The 19,392-nt window shown below is 37.6% G+C and overlaps 1 protein-coding gene across 1 annotated transcript; it reads left to right on the top strand.

The window, feature by feature from the left end:
• Positions 1-914: 914 nt before the first annotated feature.
• LOC120317750 (vomeronasal type-2 receptor 26-like) lies at positions 915-8,640 on the top strand. The gene is made up of 5 exons (XM_039364592.1): positions 915-994; positions 1,576-1,867; positions 3,504-4,352; positions 7,137-7,263; positions 7,742-8,640. The coding sequence occupies exons 1-5, from the start codon at positions 915-917 to the stop codon at positions 8,638-8,640; spliced, it is 2,247 nt and encodes a 748-aa protein (XP_039220526.1).
• The last annotated feature ends 10,752 nt before the right edge of the window (positions 8,641-19,392 follow it).

A 19,392-nucleotide genomic window follows, 5' to 3' on the forward strand; every position in this document is an offset into this window, starting at 1 on the left:
ATAAGTAAATAAGTAACTAAAGATTTGATGGAGTAGATTATTAAACTCAACGCAACGGCTAATGCAACTTTCCAAATATGAGTATCAATGTTATTATCCTTTCATTCTTCAACATTCTTTGACTGAATATGTGGATAAAACCTCCAAAGAAATTATTAGCTTATTTGTCAGTCCTTAATATATGTAAAAATGTTTCCTCTTCTCCATTAAATTCATTTTATATGGGAAATGGGAACCTTGCTCCATTTAAGAAATGAACATGAACTTTAACACTTAAGGCTATTTTTAATTGCCAATGTCCCTTAGATTACTTTTACTAGCGTTTGATCACTTTTTTAAAAAAAGTTGAACCATCAGTTGAACCACTTATTCCCTCATCAAAACCAAAATAATTATGTCCTACAGGAATCACCATATATTTTTTTAGCCAGTCCAAAACATCAAGGGCTTGGCATAAAGATAATTTAAATTCAGCAACAATTAAAGTATCAATTTGGATATAAAGTAATTATTGAACTACAGGGAGATTGGCACAAAGGGATAATCATGGCTCTGTCAGATTCATTGCTACAAGTTTCCTCCCACCTTTCTTCCTTTCAAGAACATCTGTTCAATCCAAGTGATAGTCAATATACACATTTACACTCACATGGACCTTCAAATATAAAATGATGGAAATTCTGATCAGATGCATTGTCAGGTATAAACCTTGGATTAATCATTGAATGAACCACTGAAATACCTACTTCCTTATGGACAGAAGACACATATATTTTCACTATGACAACTACATTAAGATGTTGTTCCTTTTGATGCTCTTTCTGCAAAATATAGTTATTCTGAGCTGCCCTGTGAGTGATGCTTTCCCTATTCCCCATGAGTGGTACCAGCCTGGTAACCTCATTGTCGGTGGGATGGTGTCTCAGATAATTTACCACTTTTTTGAAATTGAATTTAAGGAGCATCCTTCTCTAAAACCTTATGATTTACCAATGTAAGGATTTTTTTTTCTTCCCAATCATTTTTCTAATCTTAGGCAGATCTCCCAAAATTGCTTACATGACTAATAGCTCTTTGAGAACAAATTCCAGGTTTTGTATATGAACTAACTCTTGCTTCCTTGTCTTTCAATCTTATCTGATTGTGGGAAAAAGAAATCATTTTCTTTTCATTGCATGAAAGTCTTACTCATGAAATGTATGAAACTATAGTGCAAGAGTACATTTAATGAGCCTAAGATAATTAAAATTATATCACCTGCACAGTCACTCCTCATATAACTTACATACATTAAATGAGTGCTACTTGCTGGCTGTATTCTATTTTGTGCCGAACTGATAGAAATAAATGTGATAGTTAGAAAACAAAATCACGACTTTGTTGTATATGTATTTGTTGCCAATCATGGAAACCCTGTATATAGTTGAACACTATGCAAATTATTGAGTGTTTTACAAAGACTCTCATCTTACTTACAATAGAAATAGAAATGGTTGTTACTTGTATATCAATGCTTTCACCATAAAAGAATTGTCAATTTAACTTTTTCAATGGGGGTGTTTAAACTATTTGCAGTGTAATAACTAAGTTCTACCAGCACATTCTTGCCTTGGCCTTTGCTGTGAAGGAGATCAACGAGGACTCCCAGATCTTACCTAACGTCACTCTTGGATTCCACATCTATGATAGTTACCACAATCCAAGGATGACCTATCGTACCACTCTGGACCTGCTTTTCAAATCCCAGGAATTTGTCCCTAACTACAAATGCGATAGCCGGAAAAATCTCATAGCCATCATTGGAGGATTAGGTTCGGATACATCATCTTATATGGCAGAAAGTATAAATGTCTACAAAATTCCACAGGTAGTTTCGGATGGAGTGAGAGAGAAAATTCTTTTGTAATTAATACTAGATACTTGTTGTTTTACACACCTTTATGCAAAACTTCAGTTAAATTCACTTTTCTTTCCTTCTGCTGTTTTCCCCACAACTCTGGAGGCTGGCTCAAGGTAATCTAATTAAACAAATCAACATATTTTATTACAAACATATACGTGCTTTGATTGCCATGTAGCAATACGTCACACTTCTTCATGCTACAATTTGGTTGATGTGTGATAAAAGTAGTTTAGTGTAAAACTCAATTGTTTTCAAAAAAATCCTGTTGTTGAAGGATTGATGCTATAGGCTTATTTAGTATTTTGCCATGTCTTTCTGCAAGACTTCATTTTTGCTCTCTTTGCTCTCCCTTCTACTATTGTTCCCACAACTCAATAGGTTGGCTCAAAATGATCAATCAAGAAAATCAAAATCTTTTATTACAATCATTGATTAGAAAATTTTAATTTAAATCTCAAATTACAGTATAAAATTTATCTTACTTGAGAGGGTCATCTGATATTCTGGTTGGACCATTATGTGGTGAAATCTGGAGCTATGTCAAGATGACAATAGAAAAGGCTGGCTAGTACACCCAACAAAGAGCACAGGTTAATGGAGTTGGTAGGGACCTTGGAGGTCTTCTAATCCAACCCCCTCTTTCAGCATAAGACCCTATACTATTTCAGATAAATGATTGCTTGATTTTTTTATAAAAAGCCTCCAGTGATGGAGCACCCACAACTTCTGAAGACAAGTTGTTTCATTGGTTGATTGTTCTCACTGTTAGGAAATTTCTCCTTAGTTCTAGGTTGCTTCTCTCCTTGGTTAGTTTCCATACATTGTTTCTCGTCTTGCCTTTTGGTGCTTTGGAAAATAGTTTACCTCCTCCTCTTTGTAGGAGCAGTTCAAATATTGGAACACTGCTGTCATGTCTCATGGTTTAGGGAGAATCTCCTTTCAGTCACTTCTTGCCCATCCCCAACTCATGGCTACATAGCATTTTCACTGCTGCCCTCAACTCAGTTCCAGATTCCACCAAGCCATCCAACAATGGGTGACAATTCCCCTTGCTATATCTAGGTTGGGGTCGGATAATAACTGAATTTAAAACTCAACTGATTTGCCTGGAAATTGTTGAAGGATTGGGAGTATGTGTACTTTTGGAGATCTCTATAATAATTGTAGTAAATGAAGACATGATTAACTATTCCTCCAGAATCTCATGGTCACAGTCTTTCATTCATAAGTTCTATCTGCTACAAATAAGGGATGAAGATAATCCAGTAAGTCTAGCCCTTATGAAACCTTTCCGCAGGCTCAGAAGAGCTCATAAGCTCAAATAGTTAGAAAGTTTCCAGGTGGTCTAAGGGGACAAACATACTGGAACTCTATATTAGGAAACTGAGTATGGTTGTAATCTAGTTATATTTCAGATGAGAAAATATTTCATCATGGGGTTTTAGTTGCTTCTCTTGTTCATCAGAATTTTCATAATCTACCTAGAGTTGGAGAAATGTTCAATGTAGAGAGACCTTCATTAAGTTTCTAAATAGCAGTCTTTTTCATATTTTTCCCATCATTTTCATGAATAATGAATTTCTCTTTTTTGTTTGTCCAGTTGACTTATGGTTCCTTTGCCCAAGAAGATTGTCATATTAATAAGTTATCTCCACTTTATTGCATGGTCCCAAAAGAGGACCATCAGTACATTGGAATTATACAACTTCTTCTCCATTTTGGATGGACATGGATTGGAGTCTTTTCTTTTGAAAATAAGGGAGAATGTTTTTTGAAAAACCTGCAGCCATTGCTTTCCCACAATGGGATCTGTTTAGCTTTCACACAAAAAATTCCACAACATATCTACTTAGAAGACTTGTCCGAATTGTTCAATTCAGTCTCAATTATTTCTGATAAACTGGTAAATCAGAAAACAAATGTTTTTCTTGTCTATGGAGAATCGTTCACAATAGCATGGCTCAGAACTGTCATGTTTCTACGTGATCCTGAAAATACAGACAGATCATTATTCAGAAAGGTTTGGATCCTGATGAATCCAATTGATTTCATACTGACGGGAACTCAAAGGGGTTGGGATCTCCAGATGTTCCATGGGTCTCTTTCCTTTACAGTGCATGCAAAAGAAGTTCAAGGCTTCAAAGAATTTCTTCAAGTCGTCAAACCTTCAATCCACAAAGATGGATTTCTTCAAGAGGTTTGGCAACAGTTGTTTAACTGTATATTTTCAAAGGCAGATTTACCTTCATTGATCAGTGAAACATGTAGTGGGGAAGAGAATTTGGAGAATCTGCCTGCACCTCTGTTTGAATTCCAGATGACTGGCCAAAGCTACAGTATCTACAATGCTGTTTATGCAGTGGCACATTCTTTGCATGAGGCAATGAGATCAAAATCCCAACCGAGAGCGATTCAAAGAGTTGAATTTCCAAATCTGCAGCCTTGGCAGGTAACCTTTCCATACCACACTTATCTTGCATTTCAATTATCATCCACAATCGTCCACCATCTAATATAGCTTTTTTGTCCTGGTCTGTGGCCATAAATCAATAGAGAGACTGAGGCAACAAAGCTACTAGTGTCTCTCTTTTTTATGAGTTTATTCTTTTATCATAGAGAATAAAATACAGAACAGTAAAACAAACAAACATTATGTAAGAAAACAAAAATATACATTCAACCCTAAACACCACAACCCCAAAAAAATAGTGCACAAAAAAGGAGGAAAAAGTGATCAATTAAATTTAACCTTTAACATGTAGGTTCCAAGAAGAAAAGGCAGTCAACAGGTTGAGTTAAATATTACACCAATCTTCAAATCCCTCTGTTAACCATCTGTTATTATATTTAGCATGTAGAAAGTCCACAAACATTTTCCAGTGTCTTATATAGCTGTCTAGTCCAATATCTCTAATCAAAGTGGTCTCTTTTATAAAATAAAAGAGGATGGACATAAACCATGTCTTTATTAATTTCGGTATAATCACTGGGATTTATGCATCAGTTTCATTGTATAAAAAACTTTTCACCTCCACATAGAATTGGCCTCTCTTGTAAATTTATCCAACCTGGTTCCAAGAAGAATTAAATTGTCTTGTGTCTGAAGGCAGCCTTTCTTTTTCTGTGCCCCAAAATATTTCTGAAATGTAGACATTTCACTTTTTATATTAGCCGGTGAACAATTATTCTTATCCAAAATTATCCTCAGCCGGTTCCCTTATCTACTTCTCTTTGGCTCATGAACATTTCAGAGTTGGGATGGAGAGCATTCTCTCTCTCTATCAGTGTTCAAGAGGTATGGACCAAACTTCAGTCCTTTTCAGCTGCAGCCTCCACCCTTTGAAACATCTCTATGTTTGAAAGAGTTCTCTCTCATTCTCTCTCTCTCTCTCTCTCTCAAAACAATTGAATCTCAGATGATAAAATCTGGCTAAAGGAAATTTGTCAGGTCTTCACTGTACTAATGAAGAGCAAACAATACAGGATGAGTTTAGATATGTTCCAAATTTGATTGTCTAATTCAGTGTTTCCCAAACTTGACAACTTTAAGACATGTGGACTTCAACTCCCATGCCTTAAAATTGTCAAGTTTGGGAAACACTGGTCTAATTGTTTAAATGGTGGATATAAATCATATCTAAATCAAGTTGTATAATGTCAATAATTTGTTTTGATTTTGATTTGTTAACTGCTGTTGTTTGTTTTTTCCTTGTAAGTAATATTAAATTAATAATAGAACAGACCTGTGTCTTTCTCTGAAATATAGATTATCTATATTCTAAGTGTACTTATTTGATGTTTGTTAGAGCAATGGGAAGAAAGAGTCAGTAAAAGTTAAATATACCGGCCACTTTTTCATTATTACCCTTTCATGATTCCCTCTCTCTTTCATTTTCTTTCAAGTAGCTCCATTCATTTCTTCAAGGCATTTCTTTTAACAATTCAGCTGGGGAGAGAGTCTTCCTGAATGAGAAAGGGGAAGCAACAGGTGGATTTGACATCACCAACTTGGTCACTTTTCCAAATAGATCCTTTCAGAGAGTTAGAGTTGGAAAGATGGATCCTCATATTCCCAACAGGAAGGAATTATTCATCCATGAAGAGCTGATTATCTGGCACCCAGCTTTTAACCAGGTGTGGGTCATTTAATCAACTATTTGATCTGTTATGATCCAATAGTGAACACAGTCTCTTTAGAAATCTAATTTGTCTTTTTTGAAAGAAAAATGGCATATTCTGTACAAATATTGTCAACGATCAAGCATTCATCAAACTGACAAAATGACATTGTAATGTAAAAGACAGTTTTTCATATTTAGGTTTTATTTTCATTTGTAATCACACATATTTCAAGAGCCCTGGTGCACAGTGGTTAGAATGCAGTATCACAGAGTACTTCTGGTGACTCCTGGTTGCCAATAGTTTGGCGGTTCAAGTCTCACTGATTCAAGCTTGACTCAGTGTTCCATCCTTCCAAGGCCTGTAAACTAAGGATCCAGATTGTTAGGGGCAATATGCTGACTCTGCAAACTGCTTAGAGAGGGCTGTAAAGCACTATGAAACAGTATATAAGTCTAAGTGCTATTGCTACTGCCCTTCCTTCCCCCCTCCCTCTCTCCCCCCTCCCTTCTTCCTCCCTTCTTCCTTCCTTCCTTCCTTCCATCCATCCTTCCTTCCTTCTTCTGATTCACACCTATAGCTATTTATTCACCCTGCCATTCTCCAAATGTGCTCTTTGCACATCCTTATAATGTCAACATTTTAATGGATAGTATGAATATGTGATGGCTTAGTGGTTAGTGGATACTGAGCTTGTCACCTGGAAAGCTGAGAGGAAGGGTTTGAGACCTAAGGGCAACAGCGTGAGCTCCCATTCCTGCCTCAGCTTCTGTCCATCTAGGAATTCAAAAGCATGCAAAAGTGAGTAGATTAATAGGTACCACTTTGGTGGGAAAGTACAGTGTTCCAGGGGCCTTTGGCATATAGCCATGCTGGCTACATGACCATGGAAAATGTCTTCAGACAACATTAGCTCCCTCGGACAAGAAATAGAGATGCGCACTGTGCCCTAGAGTCAGACACATTTAGACAGGGAAACCTTTACCTTATAAATACACCTGGACTAACCCTTTAAGAATTCAAATATTCTTCTCTCCCCGCCCCCATTATAAAGGAGAACAATACAAACGGCTTAAAAAATTCCCTTTGCAAAATCTTTTATGTTTATCACCAGGTTATTCCATTTTCTCAGTGTAATGACCATTGCTACCCTGGCTATTGGAAGAAAGGGTTGGAAGGAAAACAATTCTGTTGCTACTACTGTGTTCCTTGCCCAGAAGGGAAGATTACAGATCAAAAGGGTAGGTTAAACATTCCAGCAAGTTTTCATTAGATAGAACTAAGCAAACTGTAATATACTACTGTAGTGTAACAAATAGTATTGGGAGTTCTTCAAGGTGAATATTCATTACTATATCTGTGAATCACAATATATTGTTCTGAAGTCAAAGGTTGCCCATAAGAGCTAAACTTTAATATCCGTCCTCACAGATTTCTTCTCCATGTTTAGGAAAAATGGGAAAAGTCTAAATGGTCTAAATGTTTATAAATTTGAAAATGCTAGACAGAACTCCATTTCATAGAATAATTGCCCTTCCCATTGTACTTCTTTTATGCTGGTCCCAACTCATACAATGATGGAAAAACTGCATTTCCATAGAAACATGATCCAACTGATAACCAATAGAAAACCTGAAAGGGATAACAGTTGGCACCCATAAAGAATATTATTTTCAAAAATATGGAATGTATAACCACATGCCTTGACTTTTCTTTCAGATATGGATGACTGTTTTCAATGTTCAGAAGATCATTATCCAAATAAAGAAAAGAAAGGCTGTATCTTGAAAAAGGCAGTCTTTCTAACTTTTGAAGAACTCTTAGGAAATGCTTTAGCTTCAGCAGCTCTTTGTTTCTTCTTCTTGACTTCTTGGGCACTTGGAATATTTATTAAACACAGGGATACTCCCATTGTCAAAGCCAACAACAGGTTCCTCACCTACACCCTTCTTGTCTCTCTTCTGCTCTGTTTTCTCTCCTCTTTGTTGTTCCTCAGCCAACCTGACAAGGTAACCTGCCTTCTCCGACAACCAACTTTTGGCATCACTTTTTCAGTGGCCATTTCTAGTGTACTGGCCAAAACCATCACTGTGGTTGTTGCTTTCATGGCCACTAAACCAGGGTCTCAAATGAGGAAATGGGTGGGGAAAAGATTGGCCTTTTCTACTGTACTTTGCTGTTCTCTCTTGCAAGTATGTATTTGTATCCTTTGGTTGTCAACATCTCCACCATTCCCTGAGTTGGACATGCATTCAGAGCTCCAAGAAATGATTTTACAGTGCAATGAGGGGTCAGCTTTCTTTTTCTACTGTGTCTTGGGCTACATGGGTATCTTAGCCATTGCCAGCTTTATTGTGGCTTTTCTTGCCCGTAAACTACCTGACAGCTTCAATGAAGCCAAGTTCATCACCTTCAGCATGTTGGCCTTTTGCAGTGTGTGGATCTCCTTCTTTCCAGCCTATCTGAGCACAAAAGGCAAAGCCATGGTATCTGTGGAGATCTTCTCCATCCTGTCCTCCAGTGCTGCATTACTGGGATGCATATTTTTGCCAAAGTGCTACATTATTGTTTTCCGGCCTCAGTTAAACCACAAAGAGCAACTCATAAAGAGGACTTAATACATAATGTAATCTTATCTGGTATGAGAAACGGCTGACAGAAAAGTGTAGAAAAATAGGCAACATATAGCTTTTATTTAGGTCAAAGAATGATTTATAGAGAATTATTATGATTATTAAGATTTGAGCAGTCCAGTGGACTAGAGGTGGAGCTCTCACCTCACAATTAGGAGGCTATGAGTTCCATCCTTGGTAGCTGCAGATATTTCTCTGAGCACAATGAGTAATTGTCTGCTGTGAACTCCATGTAGACATCAGGAAGAGCATCCAGTAAGTAAACTACAGGTAGTCCCAGGTTATGAGCCTAAGAGAGCCTGCCCATTAGGCTCGTAATCATCAAATGAATCAGACTCAATATTACAACATTTTAAAATCAAACTCATTAATTGAATCGAATGGGTCATTAAATGAACAAAGATTTGATTTACTATTTCCTTGGATGGCTGCCTGAAATGAGAGACTTTTCCCGCAGCTGCTGCAGGCTGTTTCCAGTGGCAAATCAGCTGTTTCCTGTTTCAGTAAACAGAACTTGTGAACTGCCTCCCAAATAGGTAGTAGGCTTTTTTTAAAAAAGCCATTTGTTGCTAGGCAGAGGGGTGGAGAACTCTACGATTGCAGCTGCCACTAAAGTAAAGAATCTCCAGTTTACAGAAATCTCTGATTGCTTTAAAACACACACACAAACGATTGCCGGCCATTAGCTTAAGCATCTCGAAGCCAGGCATGCAGAGGGAGATGGGGTGGAGTTTACAGAACTGTTGGCTTGCAACAGTAACTGAGATGGAAGGGACGGTGAGGTCATATAATAATAATAATAATAATAATAATAATAATAACAACAACAACAACAACAACAACAGTAGTAGTAGTAGTAATAAAGTTAGAAGGGACTTTGAATGTCATCTAATCCAACCCCCTGCTCTGGCAGGAAACCCTATATCGTTTCGGACAAATGGCTATCCAGTCTCTTCTTAAAAACCTCCAGTGTTGGAGCATTCACCGCTTCTGGAGGCAGGTTGTTCCACTGGTTAATTGTTCTAACTGTCAGGAAGTTTCTCCTTAGTTCTAGGTTGCTTCTCTCCTTGATGAGTTTCCACCCGTTGCTTCTTCTCCTGCCTTCAGGTGCCATGGAATATAGCTTGACACCCTCTTCTTTGTGGCAGCCCCTGAGATACTGGAACACTGCTATCATGTCCCCCCTCGTCCTTCTCTTCATTAAACTAAACATTAAACTAGTCTAACGCACTGCTCTCACAAGAGAGTACAGTACTGTACTGTTTTTCTGATAAATGCCTATCTAGACTCTTCTTAAAAGCCTCCAGTGAGAGAACACCCACAACTTCTGGAGGCAATTTAAATTAAAAACATTTAAAAAAAAAAACCCTGCTCCTTATCAGGACAAGCCTCTCCAGCCAAAATCCAAAATGGGGGGGGGAGGGAATTTCCTTCCAGTAAGTATTAGCAGAATCTCTGTTGCATCTATGCTAAGGAAAAGAGGAGCAGCAGCCACATGCTGTAAGTTTCAGGCAAATGCAAGCAATCTTGCAAAATACTGTAGTTACAAAACAATAAAAAGCAGATCAATTCCCAAAGTAATTACAAACAATACAGTACAGTACTTCAGAGTAACAAAAAAGAATATTTTAAAATACTTACAGAAGTAATGCTAGTTCTCTACAAGTCTAGTCCTCAAGCCCAGCAAGCAGCAGATCTTCCCTCCAGGAGAAACTAAAATGAACGGTCCTGCCAGCTGCAAAAATCTTGCTTGGCCATGTGAACAGGCACAAAAAAACAACAACCCCAAAACCAACCCCTTCCAGCTTCTTGTAGGCCTGAACTGGCCCAGGCAAGTCACAGAGTTAAAATGGCCACCGCAGCAGCCAAGACTGAATCCAAGTCACATGGCTACAGAGGCCTGTTTTTGATCGCAATTTTGAATGTTTAATGTCAGTACCCTTTCTAGATAACCTTGTTTTTGTGAAATATTGCTAAATAAACACTCGTATCTGGGGGATTACCTGCATCAGTTCCATTCAGTTGCCCTGATTCCACCCAGATGCAAGGGATTATAGTCATTAAAAGAAAATTTAAAAAAAATGATTAAGATTTCTTATGGTCACCCATTCCAACAGAAGTGCTCATGCTCATTTGCAATAAATTTCCAAAATTCTTTTGCCTAATACTTTCTCTCTTTCATCATTCCATGGTAACCAAGATATGACATTCCAACTTCCTTACTTAGGCTACTTGAAATGTTAACTCAAAGGTTGTCCAAATTTGCAGCTACCACTTGTATGGTTTTTACATTTTCAATTCTTAAACCATTTGATAAGTGTAGTTAAAAGTTAATTACATGTATTTAACATGGAATCAGTTTTCTATTGGTTAGGGTTTTTTGATATGTGAAAATTATAGAATTTCTGAAATATAAATGCATTTGTTTTTTTAAAAAAATGTTTTATACTTGGTCATATCTATTCACTTTCTAGCCATTGTTTTATTTCCACTATAACAAATATATTCTGTCACATGCTTTATTAGATGTGTATGCTAGTCAAGTACCATAATAAAGAGTGATTTGATTTACTGCTCTTTTAGTTTGGTTTTAATAATTTTTATTTTTTAAAATCATTATTGTATAATAGATTTAATAATCCTCATGATTTTTATTTATTGTTCTGGGCATGCTGCCCAAAATAATTTTCTGCAAGATGAATAGCCGTATAAAATTGATGAATAAATTAATAGATATCATATAAGAAATTGTTAGAGATAATTGTGGCATTTGGTATGAAAAGCAAAGGTGAAATCTTGAAATAAATGTGGAGCTCTGTCTTGTACAGGAAGAGACCACAAAGATGAAAATATATGTGGAAAATATTGTGAATGTTCTAATGAAGATAATGGGTAGGTAGGTAGGTAGGTAGGTAGGTAGGTAGGAGGTAGGTAGGTAGGTAGGTAGGTAGGTAGGTAGGTAGGTAGGTAGATAGATAGATAGATAGATAGATAGATAGATAGATAGATAGATAGATAGATAGATAGGAAGGAACCCCACTCAGACCTATAGTCAGTTCCATAGGCTCACCTCTACAAAACCTAGCCAAATTTCTCGCCAAACAACTACAGCCCTATGCAGAATCCATCACCTCACACGTAAAAAACTCATTCCAGTTTATAGAGATCATAAAGAAACAAAACTTACAGCCCAGCGACCTACTCGTGAGCTTCGATGTCATATCCCTCTTCACCCAAGTGCCTATCAAAGAAGCCTTGACAGCTATCCAAAACAAATATAACCCCCCCAAAACACATCTTAGACCTGACCAACCACTGCCTATCCAACACATACTTCATCTATAATGGACAAAAATACAAACAAACAGAAGGAGCACCCATGGGATCACCCCTCTCACCTGTCATTGCAAACCTCTACATGGAACACTTTGAAACCAAAGCTCTAGAAAAATCGGATCACAAACCCAAACTCTGGCTCAGATACGTAGACGACACCTTCATAATCTGGCCACATGGGAAAGAAAAACTGGACAACTTCCTCACACACCTCAACAGCTACACCCCAAAATACAGTTCACCATGGAAATAGAAGCTAACAACCAACTTCCCTTCCTGGGTGTCTTAGTCTACAAGAAATCCATGCTCCTAGGACACACCATCTTACCAGAGAGAGAAAAAACACACACAAACCCACTATCTGCACGCTCTCACACCACCACCCAGCAAGATCAACTCTGTAGCCAAGACACTCATCTCCAGAACAAAAGCTTAGTTAGCTGATGAACAATACCTAAAAACTGAACTACAACACTCTCACCAATGTACTAACATCCAATGGATTCCAAAGAAATAAGATTACCAAACCTAATCCAAAAAGAAACCCCCACTAAAATCCAAGACAATAGAACAAGAAAACGGCAAAAGCCCTCATCCCATAAATAAAAGGCACCACAGACAGAATCAGTAAGATCCTCCATAAACACAACATCAAAACAGCATTCTGCACAAACAGAAAAATATCCACCATCCTTAGAAACCCCAAAGATAAAATTGAATTAGAAAATCAAGGAGTATACGAAATCCCATGCACCACTTGTCCCACCACATACATCGGACAAACCAACAGAAGAATAAGTGCACGCATTGAAGAACATAAGAACTCAGTCAAAAAAGAGGAACCAACATCTTCCCTGGTCCAACACCTTAAAGCCACAGGACATGAAATTGACTTTAAAAATACCAGAACCATTGCCAAAAGTGAACATTTTAATAACAGAATAATCAGAGAAGCCATCGAGATAGAAAAACGCCCACACAGCATGAACAAGCGAGATGATACCTCCCGCCTACCAGCCATTTGGAAACCCGCCTTATTGACAAACGACTCCCTAACACAAAAAATGATACCAGACCCACACTCACAAAAACCACACAGGATGTCACCACCACACATCCACGCAAAAAACAAACCCAAAGCCACACCGATGACGAGGCACGACCACAAACCAGAAGCCAGACCACAGCTGCATCATTAGCCACTTTAAACCCCTCCAATCCATACATGAAGCAAACTGACACCCTCCATGAAGAGGAGGCACGACCACAAACGCGAAGCCAGAAAATAGCAAGGCAGCCCAAAATCTTAAACCCCTCTGCAACTCAGACTAACCTGAGCACAACCAAACAGAACACTCCCCCAGCCAATCAGAGCACAGCCAACCCCCCAGCCAATCAGAGCACAGCCACCCCCCCAGCCAATCAGAGCACAGCCACGCCCCTAACCAATCAGAACACACCTCCACCCAATCAGAACACAGCCAAGCTCCCACCCAATCAGTTCATACCCCCACTGGCAGTTAAAAGGAAGAAACAGCTAAGACCACACATTGCTGCTCGAAGCACAAAGCTGAAAACACCAGCCTGAAGATGACGAATGGGACTTCGTCGAAACGTCGCCAAGACACTTCCAATTTTACGCGGGAGAAAACCCGAACAACCAAAGACCTACATAGATAGATAGATAGATAGATAGATAGATAGATAGATAGATAGATAGATAGATAGATAGATAGATAGAGTGGCCTTGTACAAACATTCTTTGCATGGTTCCCACAGTAGAAATAGGTGCCTCTCCGGGTTGACCCCTATTGCAGATTCCGCCTAATGTAAGGACCTGCCCCAGCTAGTTCTCTCAGGAAAGTACAACTCTTGACACCATGAGGTTAATCAAAAGAACTTTTACTAAGAAACAGTTGTTGCAGTAAGGTAAGGTGGAATCTAACAATCCCACACAAACCATCAAGCTATTCTTCCCATTTCAAAACCCAACCCCCCGACCAGTCCATTAGCAGTCAATACAATGCTGTAAGGTTGTTTTGAGAGTTCTGAGGTACAGGACAGATAATAGGTCATCCTCAGGGCTCAGCAACCTTGGAGTCAGGCTGGAACCAGCTGAGAAGGAATCCATCCAGTGGTGGGATTCAGCCACTTTGCACCACTTTGGTAGACCGGTAGCTAACTTTTTGTTGCCCAAGCCCAGAATGGACTTCTGGAAATGGCATCCACACAGAGAACTGTTGTTCACATATTTGAATCCCACACTGAATCCATCCCATCTCCAACGAGGATTGTCCTCCCTAATTCCCATGCAGTTACAACAAAAGAAAAGCATGTAAAGAATGCTCCTCTGGAGCCTCTTCCTCTCCCCTCCAACTGAATGACAGGGCACACCCTAAAGGAGATCTGACAGATACATGATAGACAGACAGACAGACCCAGTAAAACATATATACACACATACACAGAATGGGAGGAGGAGAGAGGGGCGAGGGAGGGAGAGAGAGAAAGAGGGAGACAGAGAGAGACTGACTTAAGTTTAAATTTCTCTTGAATGGAAATTGAAAAAATCATATAAAATGATATAAGGAGCATAGGATTCTGTCTGTTGCTCTTCAGAAAAAGAAGTCTGAAAGCTCAAAAGAAGACAGTTCAAGATTGCTGAGACATGAAAATGATGAAAGATTGAGTGGAATAATGGTCTGCCATCCCTATGCCAGTCAGTGAGTATATGCACCCAGACATACAAGATGAGGGGGAAAGGAGAAGCTCACAGAGATATTTTACTTCCTTGAAGAGAACAAAACTCAGCCACTTCTTGTGGACACTGTTATTAAAAGACTATTACACCAATTCAAAGCCAGCTCCATACTAAAATCATTTGTACAACATTGTGTTTGTCTTGAAGAATGAGAATGAACAAAAAGATAGGTATTGAGTCGTTGTGGTGCAGTGGTTAGGATGCAGTATTGCAGGCTAATTCTGCTGACTGTCAGCAGTTCGATTCTCACTGTCTCAAAGTTGACTCAGCCTTCCATCCTTCTGAGGTCAGTAAATTGAGGACCCAGATTGTTGAGGGCATTATGTTGACTCTGTAAACTGCTTAGAGAGGGCTGTAAGGCACTGTAAAGCGGTATATAAGTGCTATTGCTAGGGCAAATCATACTAGCAATGACGATGTTACCTAGTTTGGGTAATGAAAGATTTGCAAGAAAACAGCCATGCTCAGATAGTACCAAGGACCTCTCATAAATCATTCTCTTTTTTTCTTGCTTTAGACTTTGTTTGTCTTCCTTAGTTCACCTATCTCCCTATGAGAAGACAAAAGTGGATTTATTTTTATGGAAATGTTTGTGTATCTTTGAACAAGTAAATGTTCAGGGGTCTTCCCCAAGAGAAAAATTCAAAAGATCAATACTCTTTTTTAAAATCCCATTTTAGCTTCTCTAAAGTCACAGGAAATACCATGGCAAGTATGATCCTGATCTTTGTAGGTATAGATGCATCACAGCATTTAAATATCTTTTCCAAAGCCTTCACCTATACAATTCTGTAGCATATTTGGAGCACAGAGTTTAGAATATCTGAAAGAGACCTTGAAGGTCATCTAATTCAATGCCCTGCACAAGCAAGAGAGTTTATACCATTTCAGACAAATTCCTGTCCAGCCTCTTCTTGAAAGCCTCCAGTGATGGGGCACCTACATCTTCTGAAGGCAAGCCATTCCACTGGTTGATTGTCGTCACTGTTGAGGAAATTTCTCCTTAGTTCTAGATTGCTTCTCTCTTTGATTAGGTTAAATCCATTGGTTCTTTTTTTGCCTTCTGGTGCTTTGGAAAATAGTTTGCCCCTCTCATCTTTGTGGTAGCCTCTCAATTACTGGAACATTACTATCATATCTCCACTAGTGCTTCTTTTCACTAGATTAGATATACTCAATTCCTGCAACAGTTCTTCATATGTTTTAGCCTCCAGTCCCCTAATCATCTTTGTTACTCTTTTCTGTACTCTTTCTAGAGTCTCTGTTTCTTGACTGCTTGTTCCTTTAGTGTTAAAATATCCTTTCTGTATATTGTAAAAGGCAGATGCTACCTATTTCAATTCATTTCAATTAAGCAGTCAAGAAAATCTGACTTTTCCCCCGCCACTATAGAATATCTGGAATTTCCATAAATGATACCCTTGGAATCCTAAAATAAAGACAGCAAGTTGGAAAGATGATGAAAAGATAGATAAAGACAGATTAAAAGATAGATTTTAAAAAACCCAATGGAGCAGAACAGTATGAGTTCCAGGGGGTGGAGCGTGAATTCACCATTCTTATGATAAAAACCACACACAAGATAAAACATGAAACACATTTTACTTTATTTTTTTCAAATATCCCTATCCACTCTTGCTTCTTATGTTTTCCTTTGGAGGGTCTTTGTGTGTCCATAGTTTTCTATTTAACTTGCACTTTTAGCTAGTTTCCAAAGGATTTTCAAATCAAGACCTGCTAATCTCTACCTAATAGTTGATGTTTGACCATTTCATCAAACGTTTTGCAGGGAAATGGATTCCTAATCCATTGATTAAATTAAATCTTTGCCCTGATTTCTAGCATTAGAGAAGTGTTGTAGTTTCAAACTTCCCAATTCCATTTCTCCACTATTTTCAAAACAGGTTCAGCATCAGTCACTTATTCTTCCACCCCAAAGAAATAAAGTTGTTAATCAGACATATACAGAAAAAATTGCCAGGTTGCCAATGGTTCAATGGCAATTATATCCCTTATGAATTACTATAATCATTCTATTATTCTAGTAGGCCAAAATATCCAACGTTCCATACAAAAGGGAATAGGAATTTAGAAACAATAAATATTTCAAGACCCACTTGGAGGAAGGGAATGTTAATGCTGTCTCTGTGAGATTCAAAGTTCTCTTCCTCCTCTTTGCTCTGCCAGAAGATAGACTCCGTACACAGAGAGTCATAAAATTGATCTTCCTGGTGTTCCTGATGCACAAAGCAGTTACTCTGAGCTGCCCTGCAAGTAATGCTTTCCCTGTTCCACATGACTGGTATCAACCTGGTGACCTCGTCATCGGTGGGATGATGTCTCATTTAAATTACCATTTTTATCAAACTCTATTCAAGCAACATCCTTTTCTCAACCTTTATGATTCACCAATGTAAAGATTTTCCTTTGAATTAACTGACCTTACGAACATGCCAAAGAATTGTTTATATGACTAATAGATTTTTGTATAGAAAATCTAGAGTTTTTTGTGTAACTTTAAGAATTTCTGTGTTTTGAAAGTTTTCTAGTGATGACAGAAGAGGAAATTTTCTTTGTGTTTGGTTCATTAACAATGTTCTTGTAAGAAAAGCCCATTTGATTGCATGGAGGTTATCACAAAGCAGAATGCTAAACAAAAAAAGAAATCAGTACTGCCACACTTCACAAAACAAAAATAAAGGTGCTTTTCCAAAAGGCATCTGGATTTCTTTGGTTTTTTTCTTTGAAAACATTTCAGTAAAGTTCCTAGAAAACTAAGCCAACAGAGATACTGAACACTGAAGTTAACACTTTAGAAATTAGTATACCTTATGATGAATCAAAAATAGAAAAATATTAAAGGAAATAAATTTTGTGCAAAGTATACTTGGACTGATTATAAAATTATTTAATGCTTCAATCAGAAACAGGTTTTCTGGTAGTCAGTTACAAATAATGACCATCCTAAAATAATTTGCAAATTATAAATTATTATTTTGAAACGATGTGCTCAATCTATTTGCAGTGTAATAACCAAATTCTACCAGCACGTCCTTGCCTTGGCTTTTGCTGTGAAGGAGATCAATGAGGACTCCCAGATCTTACCTAATGTCACTCTTGGATTCCACATCTATGACAGTTACTACAATTCAAGGATGACCTATCGTACCACTCTGGACCTCCTTTTCAAATCCAAGGAATTTGTCCCTAACTACAAATGTGATAGCCAGAAAAATCTGATAGCTATCATTGGAGGATTAGGTTCTGATACATCATCTAATATAGCTGACGTTGTAGGTTTCTACAAGATTCCACAGGTAAGTATCGAGCGGATGAGCAGAAAAATATTGCACCTTTGTTTTTTTTATAAGTTGACTTTTCTGTTCATCTGTTAAGTTCTTTGTTAATAGTTTAGACTTTTCTTTATTTATTTTCAAACTCGCCACTTCTCCAAACTTTTCTATTCTCTCCAACAGTTTAGTAGTTGTTTCAAGTGGCTCCTCCAAAATAAAAACCAAATCATTGGCAAAGGCTTGTAATTTATATTTTTGATCTTTTATCTCCAATCCTTTAATTTCTATATCTTCTCTAATCTTTCTAGTCAGTACTTCCAATGTTAGTATAAATAACAATGGGGATAGTGGACATCCCTGTCTTATACCTTTTTTGATATCAAAATTTTCTGCATTTAAGTCTGCATTTAAGATTATTTTAGCCCTTTGTTTACGATAGATTGTTTGAATTGCATTTATAAAGTTTTTCCCAAAGTCCATTTCCACCAACTGCTGGAACATAAATTGCCAGTTCAGATTATCAAATGCTTTTTGCGCATCAAGAAATATTAATGCCATCTGTTTCCCTGGATGATTTTCATAATACTCAAAACATCCAAAATCATTCTTAAGTTATTTTTTATCTGTCTTTTAGATAGGAAGCCATTTATCTGTGTATATAAATTCAGTCAAGAATTTCTTAACTCTTTCTGCTATTATTGGGGCAAAGATTTTATAATCCACATTTAGCGATATTAGTCTACAGATTTTTATTTATGTAAGGACAGTATCTTCTTTAGGTATTAAAGTAATATTAGCTTCAGTCCATGACTTTGGTATTTTAGTCTCCAAAATTCTTTCAACGTTGGACTTAATACATCTTGTAATGCTATATAAAATTCTGTGGGAAGTCCATCTGGACCAGGGTCTTATCTTTTTTTTCCTTTTTATGGTTTCTATAATCTCCATCATGGATATTTTCCCACGTAGTATATTTCAAACATTCTCCGGGATTTTGGCAAGTCTGTTTTTTTAGGTGCGACTGTATTTTTTCTTTAGGAACTTCCTCTGCCTTATAAAGTGTCTCATAGTAGTCTTTAATGATTTCTTTCATTGCATCATTTTGGAACTGTAATTTTCCTTTTGAATCTAGTAGCTTATTTATCATTCTTTTTTCTTTTTCTTTCTTCAATCTACATGCTAACCATCTCCCAAGCTTATTAGCACTACAAATGTGATAGCCAGAAACATCTGATCGCTATCATTGGAGGATTAGGTTCTGATACATCATCTAATATAGCTGACATTGTAGGTTTCTACAAGATTCCACAGATAAGTATGGAGTGAATGATCAGAAAAATTCTGCAC

The sequence above is a fragment of the Crotalus tigris genome, unplaced genomic scaffold (genome assembly GCF_016545835.1).
Source record: "Crotalus tigris isolate CLP2741 ecotype Arizona unplaced genomic scaffold, ASM1654583v1 scf7180000019817.510193, whole genome shotgun sequence".
Lineage (NCBI taxonomy): Eukaryota > Metazoa > Chordata > Lepidosauria > Squamata > Viperidae > Crotalus > Crotalus tigris.